At 39.4% G+C, this 17,552-nt stretch overlaps 1 protein-coding gene across 1 annotated transcript in view; it reads right to left on the bottom strand.

Annotated features, from left to right (window-relative positions):
• COL9A1 (collagen type IX alpha 1 chain) overlaps positions 1 to 17,552 on the bottom strand; it is a 65,905-nt gene continuing 48,353 nt past the window's right edge. The window contains exons 29-38 of the mRNA XM_051614130.1: positions 16,014 to 16,067; positions 15,208 to 15,279; positions 11,169 to 11,204; positions 11,036 to 11,080; positions 9,546 to 9,578; positions 6,401 to 6,547; positions 5,871 to 5,925; positions 4,269 to 4,457; positions 1,637 to 1,714; positions 1 to 439 (exon numbers count right to left, since the gene is read on the bottom strand). Of these exons, the coding sequence (XP_051470090.1) occupies positions 255 to 439; positions 1,637 to 1,714; positions 4,269 to 4,457; positions 5,871 to 5,925; positions 6,401 to 6,547; positions 9,546 to 9,578; positions 11,036 to 11,080; positions 11,169 to 11,204; positions 15,208 to 15,279; positions 16,014 to 16,067 (894 nt within the window). The 3' untranslated portion in view covers positions 1 to 254. The remainder of the gene's footprint in view (positions 440 to 1,636; positions 1,715 to 4,268; positions 4,458 to 5,870; positions 5,926 to 6,400; positions 6,548 to 9,545; positions 9,579 to 11,035; positions 11,081 to 11,168; positions 11,205 to 15,207; positions 15,280 to 16,013; positions 16,068 to 17,552) is intronic.

Genomic DNA, 17,552 nt, shown 5'->3' with positions numbered 1-17,552 from the left:
CTTTTCCCTCTCCAAAAGCAGAAACAACCAGAAGGCAGCACCTCTGTACTTCTGTAAGCACCATTGTTCCAATGTCTGTTGCTAAGTACACCTTTAGAAAGAATGTACAACCACTATGTTAAAAATGCCTTACTGAAACCTTGGTTTACTGTTTTCTCCTTGTTTGTATTTCTCCTTCAATCCTGACTTTTTTCTCAGCTGTTTGTGTAGAGAGTCAATTAATGCTTACATCTTGTGGCACTTGCATTGCCCGTTCATGGCCCCTTCATGTTCTTACCAGCCCTCTGTCCTGCCTGCACTCTGCAAGACGCTGGCTCACAGTACCCAGGAGGGCCAGGAGGGCCAGGAGGACCAGGAACCCCAGGCTGACCGGCTGCCCCGGGGAGGCCTCGCTCACCATCACGGCCTTCCCGGCCATAGCTGGCCTTGCCTGGTTCACCTGGAAAAGCGGATGCAGGTCTTAAAATGGGCAGCACATGACTTGCATAGTACACATGTAGCTTTACTGAACATCCTGTTCTTAGAAGCTGTATGAAGACATCATTGCATTGCTCTCAGTGGATTCCCCAGAGAGGTGCCTGCTTAGAGGAAGTTTTTCTCTCACAGACACCCAGGCTGTGTTCACAGAGCTGCAGCAGTGACACTTCAGGCCCAACCCTCTGCAGTTACATTGAAGTAGGTCTGCTGCAGCAAAAAGCTTTGCAGGCCAACTGATGGCAGCAGTGCAGACCACACTGTTGGCTATGCATATGAGGATGTAAATGCTACTCACTGCTCCAGAGTTATGTTACCTCTCCAGAAAGAGGCACACCAGGAATTTATTTTTAGTTTCCACTCAGATGTGTTGGGGAAATAGATTTATAGAGTGGAACTGCTGAGTAGTAAAGCATTTTTTACTTCTAAATCTTCACTGAAGGGATGAAAGACAGTGATTTCTAGTAAGCCTCTTCCAATGATAAATTTCCAAAGAAGACAGCTCCGGGTTTCACAAACATCCTAGGTATCAGCACATACTCAACTGACTTTTTTCCCTCCCTTTTTACAAAGAACAATTTTTTGGTAGTTTTTGTCTATATATATATATATACACACTGAAACGTTTTGTGGAGAGATACCGATGGAAATGCTTCTTTTCCTTCAGTGGCCACTAGAGGCCAGTTGTGCTGCACTTACCAGCAAGAATCTGCCCTGGATCCCTGTTACATAACACTGCACTTAATTACCATTAAAACAAACCAGAATTGTATTTTGAATGTCCTAAATTACGAATGGAGGTGTTTAAGACTGCTGTGGCTGCCAATGAGATTATCTGGGGTTTGCGACCTTTTTTGTTGTTGTTTGATTTTATTTATAAATAAATACATAAAGTACTTTTTTTTTTTTTTATGCTTTGTATAAATTTTTCCTAATCTTTCTACAGTGAGATAAATGGCATGGTAGCTCTTAAGTAAAAGAGCTTTTAATTCTAATTTGGGACTTTATTATTACCTATGAAGTAAAAATTCTCAAGTACTGTTCTTTGAAAGTGTACTTCTTAGTGGACACCCTTTATCTCATCAAGGCATCTTGGGGTATTAGTTCTGAATAAAATTTTACTACATCTTTTCTTCTTTATCCTTATCCTTGTTATATTTACCTGGAAGACCTCTTGGTCCAGGGTAACCTTTCAGTCCTCTGCCTGGAAATCCTCTTTCTCCTCGTTCTCCTGGTTCACCTAAAGCAAATTCAGGAAATATTTGTTACAACCTGCTTGGAGTATTACTTTCAGTAAGTTCCCTCTCAGAGGTAAACAGATAATAAGCAAATAATTCAGGTGTCTGTATATAGTCTTAACATCTTTGACTGATGTCCTGACACGTGTTTGTAAGAAGTTTGGGGTTTGTTTGGATTTTTCTAGCATTTGATCTATACTTAGCAGTAGACATGTTGAAGGGGAAAAAAAAAAAAAAAACACCTCAGGCTGAACAGTACCACATGAAATATGTCACAGGCTATATAACAGAAATAAACTAAACTCACAGAACTACACAGGCTATTTTGGAATACAGACTAAGGTTACTGGCAAATGGCTTTTGCAAGACCATGTGAACTCCTCTAGTAAGTGAAAATTCTCAAGTGCTGGTCCTTGACCCAGCTAGTGCAGAGAAGAAAAGAGAAGCTGGCTTGTACACATCACAGTATTTTTGTTTACACCCACATAAGACACTCACAACAGTAAAACAAAGGACTTTGTTCTTGTATATTGGTATTATGGACACCTCTCTTTGGAGGGTGTCCAGCTTTTCTTCAAACTTATATGTTGCTCCTAACAAGAAGCATCCCAGTAAGAGAAAGCTACTTTATACTTCCATACTTTCTTGTAATGCAGTGAGGAGAGTTGGAATAGACTGTCGAGTTTGGGGCTTGCCTAGAAATGGCACAGTAGAAGACAAGGAAGCTATCTAAAGAAACACAGGAGTCAGTACAAAAGTCCAAGTTGCAAGGTGCACACAGGGTACTAACTAAAGGAGAGATCCTGCCTCTGCTCTTCAGACTGCCTAGTCAGCATGGAGATTCAGCCTGTCTTTGTAAATGCAGCTACTGGAAGCACCAGTGCCAGGTTACCTGGGTACACTTTTGCTATTTCCAGCTGCTCAACACTTTGGAATAGTGCTTACTGCTGATTACCTCTCAAGCTTCATATTTCTGACTCTGTCCTCCTTCACTACCCCAGATTGCTCATTAAAGTCACTAACATCCTTCCTCAAGCTTGAGTCTACTGTTGTTGATGCTGTTAAACTCACTGTACTTTTTATCTTCTGCTCTGTCTCATGGTAACACATTGTTGTGCTTCTCTCTCCTCTTCAACATGCCCTTCTAAACCATTCTCAACATTCTCTTCCTTTTCCCTTTTACCACGTCCTAGGTACCTTTTCCTCTCACCCCCATCTCAGACAATTGCCCAAACTGACTTTGTTGATCTCTGTGACCTCTGTGAAACTCTGGCAACTACCAGGAACTCAGAGTGGAGCACTGAGATTTTTGTCAGAATGCCTGCCATGCACCATCATGACAGCTCTTGCACATGGGAGCATTCACCACTTTTCTTCACCGGTAATTGTATTTCAAGTTTTATTGTAAGGTAACTTGGGATCTGATGGAAACAAGACATTTTGCTTGTTTGGATTTTTTCTGTATGCTCTATAGATTATATGTATTTTTAATATTAACACAGTGGACACTGCTGTGGGATTAATCAAATCTAGCATATTGTATCACCTTTGTTTCTCCATTTTTGTTGCTTCTCTGAATACAGATGACATTACATTAAATTAAAACAGTAGCAGAGCTCCAGCAACCAACAATGCTGTTAGTGTTTGCTGTGTTTCTCTATTCTGTTCCTTCTCTCAAAGGTTTTCCCAATTTCAATTTCAAATACAACTTGAGACAAAAGTAAATGCTCCAATCCAGCAACAGACAAGCTTTCTGCAGAAATACAATTTTTAAATAAAACCTTCCTTCAAGAAAACAAATTGAAATCACTGCTGAATAGAAACTCATACACAGTGGTCATAAGACTTTGCAGAAAATTCTACTATAGAATCCTCTGGAGGTGTGTAAACCCTCCCTAGTCAGGAACAAAAGAGATTCATTTAGATCAAGGTTTTTTTATAAAGTATAAAGACAGTAAATTTTATTATGGATTTGTTCTTGCCAAAGAATCAATAGGTTGTGGTGCATGGTGCAATGATATTAAATGGCTCAAGTGTTATACCCAAATAAAAGAGGCAGATTGTTATCAGTCACTTGTAACTGGATAGACTCTGAAAATTGGGCTAGAGATTAGCAAATTAAGCTGTTTGTCTTCACTTTTGGGGCCACAAGGAAGTGAGGTCCATAAACAGACTGAGTGGAGGAAAGAGTGAGTTGCTGCTGGAACTTTTCAGCAAACAAAAAACACAAACCTCAGAAGTCTGTGAGAGGGAAAATTAATATTAAGAATCTGACTCAGCTGCTCACTACTAGTTCAAGGCAGATGCCTGTCCTTTCTCATATTGTACAAGTGATTTGATGACAAAATAAAGATTTATAAACAAGTCTTGCTGAGATCAGGCCAATGTGCTCTTTAATCACTGGAGCAACTGAGGGAACAGTTACAGGAAACAACGTGTACAATGTACATCCACAACCTCTAATTAAAACAAACAATCAAACAAACAACAACAAAAAAAAACCCAAAACCCAAACAAACAAAAAAACACACATAAAAAATCTGGATAATTTCTTACCTTTAGGACCTTTACGCCCAATCTCACCAGGGGGACCTTTAAGGCCAGGTAAACCACGAGGTCCAAGCTGCCCTGGGAAGCCATTTTCACCAGCAGGCCCTGGAGCACCTGGTGGCCCTGGTCGGCCAGGAAGACCTGGAGCACCAAATTCTGGCCTCCTAAGACTGGCTGCCAGCTGAGCTAGTTGTTCTGCAAAGGACGTGAGGACAGAATTAAAGCAGTAAGTGGACCTGAATGGAGAGATTCACATGTTCAGTGAAGAAAAACATGTATTGTCTGCTACAGAACTCAGTACATCACAGTCCAGCCCCTTACCTGTGTACAGTGCTATTTACAAAGATCATTACATATAAGGAGGTGGTTGAGTCACCATCCCTGAATGTGTTTAAAAGTTGTCTAGATGTGGTGCTTGGCAATATGGCTTAGTGCTGGACTTGGTAGAGTAGGGTTAATGGTTGGACTGGATGATCTTAAAGGTCTTTTTCAAACTAAGTGATTCTATGATTCTAAGGTATTATCTTAGTGCTACTAGAGGGAAACAGCACAGGCACTCTCTGAAGCCTACATTTTAAATATCTAATGTTTGCAAGCTGAAATGACTTGCAAGTATATGGTTTGTTTAGAAATGTCATTATAATTTTCTGTGTAATTTAAATTCAGCCATCTAGTAAGAAAACTTACTCATGCATTTGCTACCTCTTAAAATAGCAATTATCTCTCACTGTAACTACTTGCTAATCCCTGCTAAGATCCCTCTTTGCAAGAAGGAGCAGCTGAAAAGCATGTCTGCAGTCATCTACATTGGCCTGGAAACAAAGTCCCAGCCTTCTTTTTCAGATGAACAAAACCCCTCAAATTGGTGCTCATGAGCTCAAGTTTGATAAAAACTGAAAATTGTATGTTGATCTTTTCTTAAGAAAAATCAACAGGAGCTTTGCTCTTCATTAGGTACAGGCTCAGCATGCCATTCCTTGGAGTGGTCTAAGCTAGCTGCTCTCTTTTCCCCCTTACAGGCCACTGCTGTAACAGCATGAGAGCAGTCCTCTCTTTGCTTGCAGTTTCTATTCTAGGCCATCTTCCAAGAATGCCTTAGAAATAACTTCCTCTGGAAACAGCCACACACAACTCCATATGACATATAAAGTCTGCATCACTTGGCAAGAGTAGTTATTTTGTGTCTGCAACCAAGAAAAGTTAAGATGAGGGGTGGGTGACAGGGTGGTGCACAGAATTTGAAATAAAACAGGAACTATTGCTAGCAGATACATGAGGAAGACTGGGGATAGAAATCCGTGGGCAAAGCTTCCTCAGGAGTTGAACTTCAGTTATGGTTGTCTTTAAGCTGACAAGGTTCCAGGGACCCACTTGGATTGATTTACTTTTTCTTTATTAAGTATGACAGTATTGACAATTGTAGGGGCTCTCAAGAGGATGAAATGAAAACAGCTTCAGCTAGAACTACAAACTTTTTCTGCCAGGTTTCCAGCTGAGGCCATGCTATTTGTTCTGGATAAGACTGGGAAAATTTTGTTTGCCTCCACAGCAGTAGATTATCCTGACTTAAACGCACATGAAACAACAAATACTTTTTAGCATATTTACCTTGCATAACTCTAATGCAAACCTGCTTAATGTCCTGATCAGTTGGTTCTTTTCCCTAGGATTAAAAAAAAAATAGTTTTTTAAAAAACAGTTCATATTGCAATACATTTTCTAAGTGTGTCTGATGTAAAAAATACTGGTGGTCAATAAAAGATGTTCCAGTCCCTGAAACTGCAACTATTCCAGGTGAAGTAATTTGACTATCAAGGTAGATACTGCACATGATACATCCAGTAGATACCATGTGTGATGCACCTTTGTATCAACTGTGGTAGCTTCACACTACAGCAGTGGGGTGGGAGTAAGAAAAGGGAACTGAACTGAAAGCTGAGGAGCCACGGACCTGACTGTTTATAAGCCTAAGATTTCTCTAGTGCATCAGTGTGTCTGTTGTGAGGTACAGTGTATTTCAAACTCCACCGTGGTACTTGCATTTTGCATGTGTACACATCTCCTGATGCAAGAAAAGCAGTGGTGTGAGTGACAGCTGCGTGCTCAAGAAATACCAGTTACAGGAAACTAGTACTTACAGCTGGGCCTTGGCTGCCAGGCAGACCTGGGGCACCCTGTTCACCCTGCAAGCCTCGTGGTCCAGGTGAGCCTCGTGGCCCTTCCATGCCAGGCAGTCCCCGACTTCCCTCAGGCCCACGGGAACCAGGCTCTCCAGGATTACCAACCTGACAATCAAAGAGGAATTTCAGTGGACTGCTATACTGGTGTTAGGCTCATTCTGACATACCAAAACGGTAACAGGAGCTATCTGCAAATGCAAAGCAATGAACTCTGGAATGTAGAGTGGTTGAACAGCTTCTTTTTAAATAAGCAGCTGGCGTCATCAGTTGTGTAATTTATAAACTTTAAAAGAGGTCTGTATTCCTCACTTAAAGGGGAGAAGTGGAAAAGTAAGATATTCTGTCAAAAGTGGCAAATTAGCATCCATAGGCACAGGTACAAGACATTAGGGGTTATTTTGTCAAGGAACAGATCATCTGTACATGCCTTCTGCTCTTGTGCATGTCACATGCAACTATTCTAGACATTAAATCCTTCTTAAGTTACAAAAAATCCAGCTCCTTCCTTGCTCCAAATGCCTTTCATAAAGAGTACCACCATGTGAGCCTGTATTGTCTAACTCCAGGCTGCTTGGGAACACACATTTCTGGTTTGTTTACATCTGTCTGAGCCAGAGCTCACTTCTCACAGGTTCTAGTGCCTATGCTTGAGTTTGATGGCACAGGGGAAGGAACATCCTCACACAAACTGAGGCTGACAAACTAATGCCAGCTTATTTCACTCAGGGAAGGAGTAGAGTTAGTTTACTGGTATATGTATCCTGACCCCTGGGGGAGGAAATTATTTTTATGGCTACCTCAATATGTCCAGTTAAGTACATTTAGTAAATAAAGCTATAGCTTCTGCTCCAGTAAATTTTCTGAAAGTGGTAAACATCATTCAGAGTAAGAACTATACCAACAGGCACCTCTGAGTACTTTTAATGCCAGTTATTTTATTACTATTAATCAATAGTAGTACAAAAAAGAAAAATAATAACTAAAACCCAAAAAAAATCCAAAATGAGCAGGACAAAAAAAAAAATTAGAAAAAAAAATCCACATATTCATGCCTTCCCAAATCTACTGGAGGAAAAGAAAAAAACCACCACCTGCTGAAAGAGATGCTCAGGAACAAATTACTCAACTGTGGTATCAGTTAAATCCACAAGATGGAGCCATTTCAGTTCCATCCGTGCCGCATCTTACAGAATCAGAATTGTCATGGTTGGAAAGGACCTCTGAGATCAGAGAGTCCAATCATCAGCACAAAATAAAAAAATAAAATAAAAAAACCCACAACCAAACAAACACAACCAACCACACACACTCCACCAAAAACACACCCACAAAAAACCCAACCTCAGCCACTAGAGCATGCCCTGAAGTGCCACATCTACATGTTTCTTGAATACCTCCAACCACTTCCCTGGACAGGCTGTTCCAGTGCCTGATCACTCTTTCAGTATAGAAATTATTCCTAATATCCAATCTAAATCTCCCCTGCTGCAACTTCAGGCCATTTCCCCTGGTCCTGTCGTTATTTACTTGAGAGAAGATGCCAACACCCGCCTCCCTACAACCTCCTTTCAGGTCCTCATAGACGGTGATAAGATCTCCCCTCAGCTTCCTCTTCTTCAAACTAAACATCCCCAGTTCCCACAGCTACTCTTCATATGACTTGTTCTTTAGAGCCTTCACCAGCTTGGTAGCTCTCCTCTGAACACGCTCCTCAATGTCCTTCTTATAGTGAGGGACCTAGAACTGAAAGCAGCACTCAAGGTATGGCCCCACCAGTGCCTCAAGTACAGGGGCACAGTCCCTACTCCAGCTGGCCATGTTATTCCTGATGCAGGCCAGGATGCTGTTGGCCTTCTTGGCCCCCTATTCACACTGCTGGCTCATGTTCATACAGCTATCAGCCAGCATCCCCAGGTCCTTTTCTGCTGGGCAATTTTCCAGTCACTCCTCCCCAAGCCTGTAGTGCTGCTGGGGGTTGTTCTGACTGAAGTGCAGGAACTGGCACTTAGCCTCATTGAACCTCATAGAACTGCTGTCAGCCCATCAATCCAGCCTGTCCTGGTTCCTTTGTAGAGCCTTCCTACCCTCAAGCAAAACAACCTTGTCAGAAGAAAACCCAAAGAACATACTTCAATGGATATTTTAAGATGGCAAAATTCCCTTTGTGGACTATACAATCAGGAAGCCATCATTCCTTTCATGTCCAGCCTGGTGAGTTATCAGGTTCCCTGGGGGATTACTCATCCCTGCATATGTACCCACCAGGATAACAAGCCCTGCAAGGTCTCATCAAGAGAACGGGATTTTTTAAATCTACACAGATAAAACTGTGGATTTCTGCTCTACTCTCTCTTCCTCATGTACTTCTTGTAAGATCTTGATCAGAAGTACTACACACTCTCTAGCTTAGACCTGAAGTCACAGAGGCCACTGAGAAAAAAAGCATAGTTTTTTGTTAAGGTCAGCCTCGGTTCCCTGAAGGCAGGACTGTTGATATGTTAGTATCATAGCCCGAACTGTCAGCTGCTGTAACAATCTCACTCTTCAGTCATCCTGAAATAAAAGAACGCATTCAGCAGCTCTCAAATTCTTTTTTTTTATGTGACTTACAAGCTTCTGTTCACCTTTCACATCAAAGCTATCTTAAATAAATAAAGAAAAAAATGTAGGGCCATAAATACTTCTACTTTTACAGGCATCACAGTCCTGCTGCCAGCTTTTTCACAGTGCAGAGATTACAAACTGCAAGCAGCCACTGCACTGAGCCTCCTTTCTATACAACACCTACTATACAAAGAGTGCATTCATTTCCTTAAAAAAAAAAATTAAAAAAAAAAAAAATTAGTTGGCCAGAAAAACTGCTGCTGAATGATGCTTCTCTTTCATGGAGCCTAGAATTCAGGACATGCATTCCTTTCCAAAGCTATTAATTTTAATATTAACTGTATTCAAAATTTAAAGAGAAGAAACACTGTTGAAACACATTCAATTTAACTGCAATAAAGAGCTCAGCTCAGTATTTGTATTTTCTTAAATCAGAAAATCATTTATCTGATCAACTAGATCTCTGTATTTCTGTAACAGTGTTATTCATTATACTTACAGTTCCCTTTGCCCCTGGTAATCCCATATCACCCTAAGCAAAAATAAGACAAACAATATTAGAAGAGAGTATCCATTACCTTATACATTACAAATGCAGTAAAAAAAAATTCAGTATAAAAAAAGTAGTTCACATATTTAGTTGGTTTATGCAAGCTTGCATCTCAAATTACAATTCATTTGGAAATAAAACTAAATTTTTTTGTAAAAGTCCTCTCTCAAAAACATTTCTGTAAGGAGAAAATAAAGCATGTTTATTTCATTGGTTTTGTAATGCTTATCTTAGAATTAGACACATGGCTCTAACCTCTGAAACCACAGGTACAACACAGAACAATCTTGGATAGTAGATTGCTTGGAAACACTTACAGGAAGCATTATTTAATCAGAATTTTCTGGTTTGACGGAATTATAAATATTTTACAGTGTTATCTTAGCTCTGGAAAAAAGAAAAAAAAAAAAAAAAAAAAAGGCAACAGAAACCTAGCAGGTGTCTACCCAATGTGCTCTAAAGGAGCCAAATCCCTAGAAGTTCCTCTTCCCAGCAGCCTGGCTCCGAGCTTGAAAAACCCTGAGATCCCACTGTTGCTTGACTGAGAATAGCAGCTCCACTAAGCAGAAGTTTTTAGTTTTCCATCTTAATTGGATTTTAAAAAGTTTAAATATCTTGTAATCCACAATGAACTAAATTAAGTCTTCTTCTTTGGTATTTTCATATTATTCTTGGAGAGATTCCTGAAAATCGTATTTACCCAGTTTCTAAATTTCATTAGTGAAATCATTTCTTTCTAAAAGTTCAGAAATGTCACTTTGTCCATTTATGAACAGGCCATCAGTGAAACAGAAACAACAACTGTTACCAGTTTAAAAACAGACTAACTGGAAGCACACTTGAACATTGCTTCCTGGGAATCTGTAGTGATGGTATAGCTATATTACTGGACATCTAGCTCACTAGGGCTGTTAATTAACTTTAAAAACCTTTCAGAACTGCAGAGTGCTCACTTCCAGCACACAGCCTGGCTACTGTTTTTTAAATAGCCAGCAGTTTGCTTGCTTTGGAAAGATCAAGTTCTGGCTTTGCTGGATGGGGCCCCATAGGAGCAACTGGACTAGTGCATTGCACTTCATGTAAGAAAACAAATCCTCTTTACCCAAGGGCACATGTTGCAAGCATTACCCGTATTAATTCACAACATGTCACATTCCTGTGGTGAATACACCTTCCTCCAGCAACATCATGGTGCCAAAGACTCTTCCCAGACCATTCTCCCTAACAGACAATTACTACATCTTATTTCCAAAGATAAAGGTAATACAAAATATTTCCATTGTGTCTGAGTTATTTATTATCTGTGCTCCTGTTTGACCTGAATTAAACTATTTCCTCAATGACCAAACCATATCCCTGTAGCACTCCAACAATACTTTTAAAGTTTTAACTTAAGACAACAAAATAATAGATCAAGAAAAGAGAAAATAATGCCTTACTAAGTCACCCTTTTCTCCTCCATCTCCTTCTGCGCCAGGTGCACCCTATATCAAAGAGACATATTGTCAGCATTCAAATTTAGTCAACGTAATGTACTGCAGCATTTGTACCATGATCCATAACACAACTTACTTGTTCACCTTTAGGTCCTGGTTCACCCACTGAGCCCTAGAAGGTTAAAAAAAAAAAGTAAAAATTCAGAATTTGAAACTGCAGGTTCAAAAGCATACTAAATTACCTTCAATCCTCCTTACAATCCAGAATTAATGCAAGACACCTTTAAAGCTGCACATTTTTAAGAATGACAATGAAAGCACTTGAATCTTACTATATAATTAAGGTGACAGAGTGAAGGCAAGTAATAGCATGGAACGTATAACCCACTGCCACACCGGTTGTCAAACTCTAGATCTCCCCTTTACATGGCAGATGCTCTTGCATTTGCTACAAATTTCTGCAAATAGATTAGAAGATACAAGTAGAAAAATCCAGTAATTGAATCCGTTTTTCTAGCCCTATTAAGTATTCCATACTGCTGCAGGCCCTACCAGTCCTGCTAATGTGGGGTAAGCACACTGAGACATCCACAAGTTCAGTCACAATCTTGTCTCACTTGCAGTTTAATTCTCAACATTTTTAAGCAGAATTGTGTCTAGAATCCTGATTGTTACAGTCAATGCTGAATGGCTTGTATCTTAAAGGTGATATTCCTTTAAAAGTATAATAAAATTATTATGCTTTATCTTAGAATCCTATAAAAAAAACGTACCAGTGTGGACAGGCAAGAACCAAAGAGGAATAAATTACTGACCTGATTCATTTAAAATATATGAAATTTATTTCTATAGTGTAAGTGTTTCGTTTGTAGAAGACTATATTATTCAAGAAACCCTTAGTATTTTTGTTCTGTTAGAAAACAAATCACACCTGTTCTTTGCAGTCAGCACATTCAAACATGTACACTCCAAAATAACTATAAATAAATATTTTTTTTTTCTAAAACAAACAAGGGATATAACATTTTCTCTCCCATTTCAGAGATCCATTTAATTCACATAAGGTACAGGCACAAAAACTGGTGTTACATCTACAGTTTAATGAATTCAGAATTTTTCTCATGTTCCTGAGGACAAAAAGCCAATACTAAATTAGCCATAAAGCTAAGCAGGGGAAATCACAGGCCTATTTAACATTCCAACTTTGTCAAACAGTGCTGAAACTATTTCATCTGAAGTGTTCTCAGAATCATGCCTTATTAAGATTTTCCAGTTGCTCACACAAAAAAACATTGATTTCCAACCTAATGTAGTTTTAGGCTTCTTTTTCTCCTCTTACTCTTCTTTAGAGCATAAAAACTTCCAACAGAAAAGATTGAGATGGAAGAAGCTTTTGCTTTTGTGAAACTATAATATTTGTATTAGCAAACAAAAATTACTGCTGAAACTATCTGAATTTATTCTACATGAACCTCCACGATTTCAAAGGAGACTATAGGGTAAGATATCAAAATATGAAAACAGACACTTTTTTTTTACATACTTCTTGTCTACTTTTAAAAAATTCCTCCCATATCATGTCCAGGATTTGTTAAAGAAACTGGTAGTTGGCATTAGCCAAAAACATACTAGGGGCTACACTACTTAACAGGGAAAAGGATCATGTTCTAGTGCCAAGGTCTGGGTCTTGCCCTGGTGGTGTTTAATTTACAAAGACAGAACCAGAATGTCTGAAATCAATTCAAACTATGTGAATCAAAAACAGTTTAAGTGGTGGTTGCTGGGGCTTCACAGAATCCTAGGGGTTGGAAGGGACCTCGAAAGATCATCTAGTCCAGCCCCCCTGCCAGAGCAGGATCACCTAGAGTACGTCATACAGGAACATGTCCAGGCGGGTTTTGAATGTCTCCAGTGAAGGGTTTGGCCATCATCCGTTACCTACTTGCATAACTATTCCACAAGGTTCACTGAAGCATGATCCACTGTTGTACAACTGTTTTGTATTGCTGTCTCTGCTATAGTATGGTAGGTGTGAGATAGATGCACTCAGCTGCTTGACTAAACTAGCAGCAGTTTCGTTCAGGCTCCCATCCAAAGGAGGTAAAGGCATAGGTTGTAACCAGGCCAAGAACTTCTCTACTTCCAGCCTAGTCTCTGAAAAACTGCACAGGAACAGGATGACATGGCAAGTACTGATGAAAACAACTATGTGATTAACATGTGAATGGTTCTTCCAAAACTCATTTGTCAAGGAACAAAGAAAGTTGTGGGCACAAGGAATCTCATGCTTACCTTTTCCATTGCACATAATTTGAGTATGAGCCCAAACACTTATTTCCATAAATATGACAGTATGAGTGAGCTTCTTTGAGATCTCTCTACTAAGCAGCTCGCTGCATGGCAGTGATCTCTTAAGCTGGGATGCCTCTCAAGATTACTCTTTGAGGCTGAGAGATCCCTTAGCAACTGCAGATCTTTGGTAAGTGACCGATATCACACATAACCTTGCCTTACAGTGCACTGAGATTTTGTCTTCGTAACTTTGAATTATTATTATTATGTTGTCTGCGGTAAGTAATAGACTGAACTTTGCCATCAAACTCATTAAGTTTCCTTTTACAACACTGTATTTCAATAAAACCATTTTTGCTGATACCTTTGGTGATGGTTCTTCAAGCAGTTAAAATCTCCCCTGCAACAACTTGGCATAGTCAGCAGTATGGCAAGTAGTATCACTAATTGCTTCTGGAGGCACAGAATAAGTTCTGCATAATCTGTGCAGTCCCTGCACTCCCTGATTCAAAAATTACCCATGTGCCACAGTAAGAAATGACATAGAAGCTGACTTGAAAATTGGCATATTATTTCCAGAACCCATTCCCCATAAAAATCACCTGTCTGGACAGTCTGAGGGCCAGACAGGGAGATGGTGCCTGCAAACAGATCATGCCAGCACAGTTCTGATAATGCAACTTTAACCACCATGCTATGAGCAGCTGCACACCCACGGATGATGGTACAGGATGTGAGAGATCTGTAATTTATAGTCCCTTTGCAGGAGCAAGATAAAGATAAACTTGCATTTACTTGGGAAGGTATACATTACACCTTTAACAGACTCCCACATGGTGATAAACGTTCCCCTACAATTGTTCATGCTGCACTTGCTGAACTTCTACAGACAGCCTCACTTTCTCAGGATGTGGAACTGTACCAATACATAGATGATATTCTGACTGGAGAGACTTCCCCTAAAAGAGTGGGGGAAGAAGCACCAGCAGTGTGGCAAACACTATACAAAGCAGAAGCTGAGGTTCCACCTGAAAAATGGCAGGGAACAACTAAAGAAGTCAAATTTTTAGATACCTAGTAATCTGCAGAGAGTGCATCAATTCCACTGGACAACACCTTAAGTAAAATGGAACAATTGCAAAAATACAATAGTAATACAGCAGCTCATGGGTGCTTTAGGGTGCTGGAGAAAACATACCTTAACTTTCTATCATTGTTCACCCACTCTATTCACTTTTACAAAAAGGAAAACTGTGCAAATGTAAGCCAAAACACAAAGAGGCAGTCAAAACCTTAATATAGGGATTTAAGACATATCAGCCACTGGAACCAGTAAAGCCCCTTGAGCATAGTATAGCAGAATGGGGTTTTGCAGAACAAGACACTCATTGCAATCAATTAGAAACTGGAAGAAGAGACCAAAAAAGCCTTTAACTTTTAGCTCAACCACATTTAAAGAGACAGAATAGAGATATTCTGAGTGTGAAAAGGGCCTTTTGTCTTCAATTCAAGCAGTTAAACAAATTGAGAAAATGCACCTGTCCAGACTAGAAGGCCATTCAGGTTTGCCAACCCCTGATGTCATTCAAAGTGACAACAGCTCACATTTCTCCAGCAAGAAAGTGCAGGTATGGACAAAGCAATGTGTATTCCATACCTTCTACTATTCCCAGTCAAACAGGATAGTAGACAGAGACAATGGTCTGTTAAAAAGGAGTATTAAAACCGCACAAGCCCAACAGGAATACTTGATTGCCTAAAGTGATTCACCAACATTGATTTGACCAGGCATTGATTAATGCAAAAACTGCAAACAGTGCTCAAATTATTGTATTTACTCCTGACATGAAACTGCAGTCTGTACATATGAGCACACTTCTTACCCGGTCACCCTTACCACCAGGTAGGCCTGGAGGACCTGGCAGTCCAGGAAGTCCAATAGCACCCTGGGGACCCTGTGGAAGTAAATCAAAGAAAGTCTGTTTTAGAATTAACAAATAAGAGCCATACCCTGACAAGCAGATGGAGGAAAATTGTACTCCTGTAACAGTCCTAACTTTAAACAGGATTATCTGATGAAAATAGACCTGATCCAAAATACAGCCCTTTAAACAGTGTCTTACTCTGATTTTACTGCTGACAAACATAACAAAAATGGCTTGCAGGGCTTTCCACCCTCTATTCCCTTGGTGACAGTCTAGTTCTTAAAAATCCTGCCTAAGAACTTACACTCTGTGATTTGTCTATTCCTCTGTAACAGCAGGCTCTTTCAGCCAGAACCTGCCTAGCATGGCTTCTGAGTGTTGCTGTGTAAATACTGCTGGAGCACTGGTATAAGGTAGCATTCATAAGCTGCTCTGTTCCTTAGTTCCCGTAGCTGTTAACAGAAAGCCAGCCTTTCACTACTTCTGTTCCCCCATACACATAGCCCACACAGGAGTGTGCAACCTATATTTGCACATCACAGGACTTATGGATGTTTTTAGCAGAAGAAAAAGTCCCACACGTCTCCATATGCTTTAAAACAGCATTTGCTAATATTAGCACTGTCACAGAGGACTGAAAAAAACCCTCAACAATCACTCATTTTAATGTTATTTTCAGTCACCTGCATGGATAAATGGATAAGTGCAGATGCCATAGTTCCTTCAAAAAACATGAGCACTGACTATGGAAATAAATAGCTTACCCATTTCCCTGGTAAACCAAGAGGACCCGCAGGACCTGGCTCTCCTCTGCTGCCCTTATAGGAAATAGAAGGACATTGTTACTTCCTCAAATATTTCCTGTGAACAAGGAACAAAGTATGATTCTTTTTCTTAATGTTTAGTGAATTAGACTACTTCACAGTTGGTTTTAATCAAAACTTCTATTTATTAGTACAAAAACATCATATGCATTAAAAACAGTGAAACTTCCTGAGAAAGGTAAACGTTTTTTGTTAACAACAACATACAATATTTAGTTGGCATTAAATGATTCAACTAATTAATTCTGCTCAACGATGATGCACACTCAAGTCCCCTCCATAGGATTGCACCTGAAAGTTACCTGGCACAAACATTTACTTCACTAAGACAGCTCTGATGCCCCTGCTTAGCTTTAGGCTTTTGCTTAGTTTCAGCAGCTGAACTCCCACGTGACCACATACTTAAAAGCCCATGATGCCAAATGTGAAAAGTAGAGGCAAGATAAAATAGAAGTTAGTATAAACATGCTTTTTGCTGGAATTTTATGTTAAATCCATTTCAGTGTGGTCTTCATATTAGTGTTATAACTCAAACTATTCATGCAGCCATTTGAACCTATACTCTGGATAGACCTGACACTGAGTCAAATTTTTGGATTTTAAACAACTTTTTAAGTATCTTTCTTGAAAGAGTTTTACCTCTTATGATTAAGTCTTTCAAAACAGCTGAATAAGTTTAATACATTTACCCTCACCTCTACAGATAAATTCAAACACTGTCACAACACAAGCCTAAGTTTCACTTGAGACAATTTTCTTGCTTCCACTGTGTGAATGCATAAAGGATCCCTGCTATTAAAGCATTATATACCATTTAAGATCATAAAATATCAATAACTGAAGTCACTAGATATGTAAGTAGATAACCTGTTATATGTAACTTAGAAAGTGTTGACTAAAAGCAGAGTTAAGAATTCTACTACTGTATAAAATGGATAATTTTAAATAGAAATATTTCTTTTGTAATAAGAAAAATATTGTGACAGACTGAATAATAAAAGGAGATGGCAGACATGGCCTTTTACACCAGATCATAAATACAATGACAACTTTTCACACAACCTTAGGAAAACTAACTCTACAATTCCAGAAATAATTAGGTATCCTGGAGAGTTCAGAGAACCAAACATAAACAGGCTTTTCCATTCATTTTCCTCAAAATATCCTATGGTGTTAAAATCACTATCCTTTTAAAGCACTTTGTATAATTACTAAAAGCTTCTTCATGTTTAAAAAAAAAAAAAAAAAAGCCCCCTAAATCACCTTCATCTTACAACTCATAAGATACAACAACAAATTTTCTGAGATTGTAAATGCCCCTTTGCACTTTTCTCAGAGCAATAAATTGTACTGCTCAGGATAATGGCATGAGACAGGTGTAGCATGCAATGTACCTTCCTCTTTAAGTGTGTCATGCTTTAGGCACAACAAGCAGCCCAGTAGCTGCTGTTCCCTTCAAGAGTGACACTGTGGCCAAGT

Source organism: Apus apus, chromosome 3 (assembly GCF_020740795.1).
Source record: "Apus apus isolate bApuApu2 chromosome 3, bApuApu2.pri.cur, whole genome shotgun sequence".
In the NCBI taxonomy this organism is placed as follows: domain Eukaryota; kingdom Metazoa; phylum Chordata; class Aves; order Apodiformes; family Apodidae; genus Apus; species Apus apus.
Note: the sequence above shows the minus strand (reverse complement) of the source record. Positions and strands in the feature narration are given on the sequence as shown.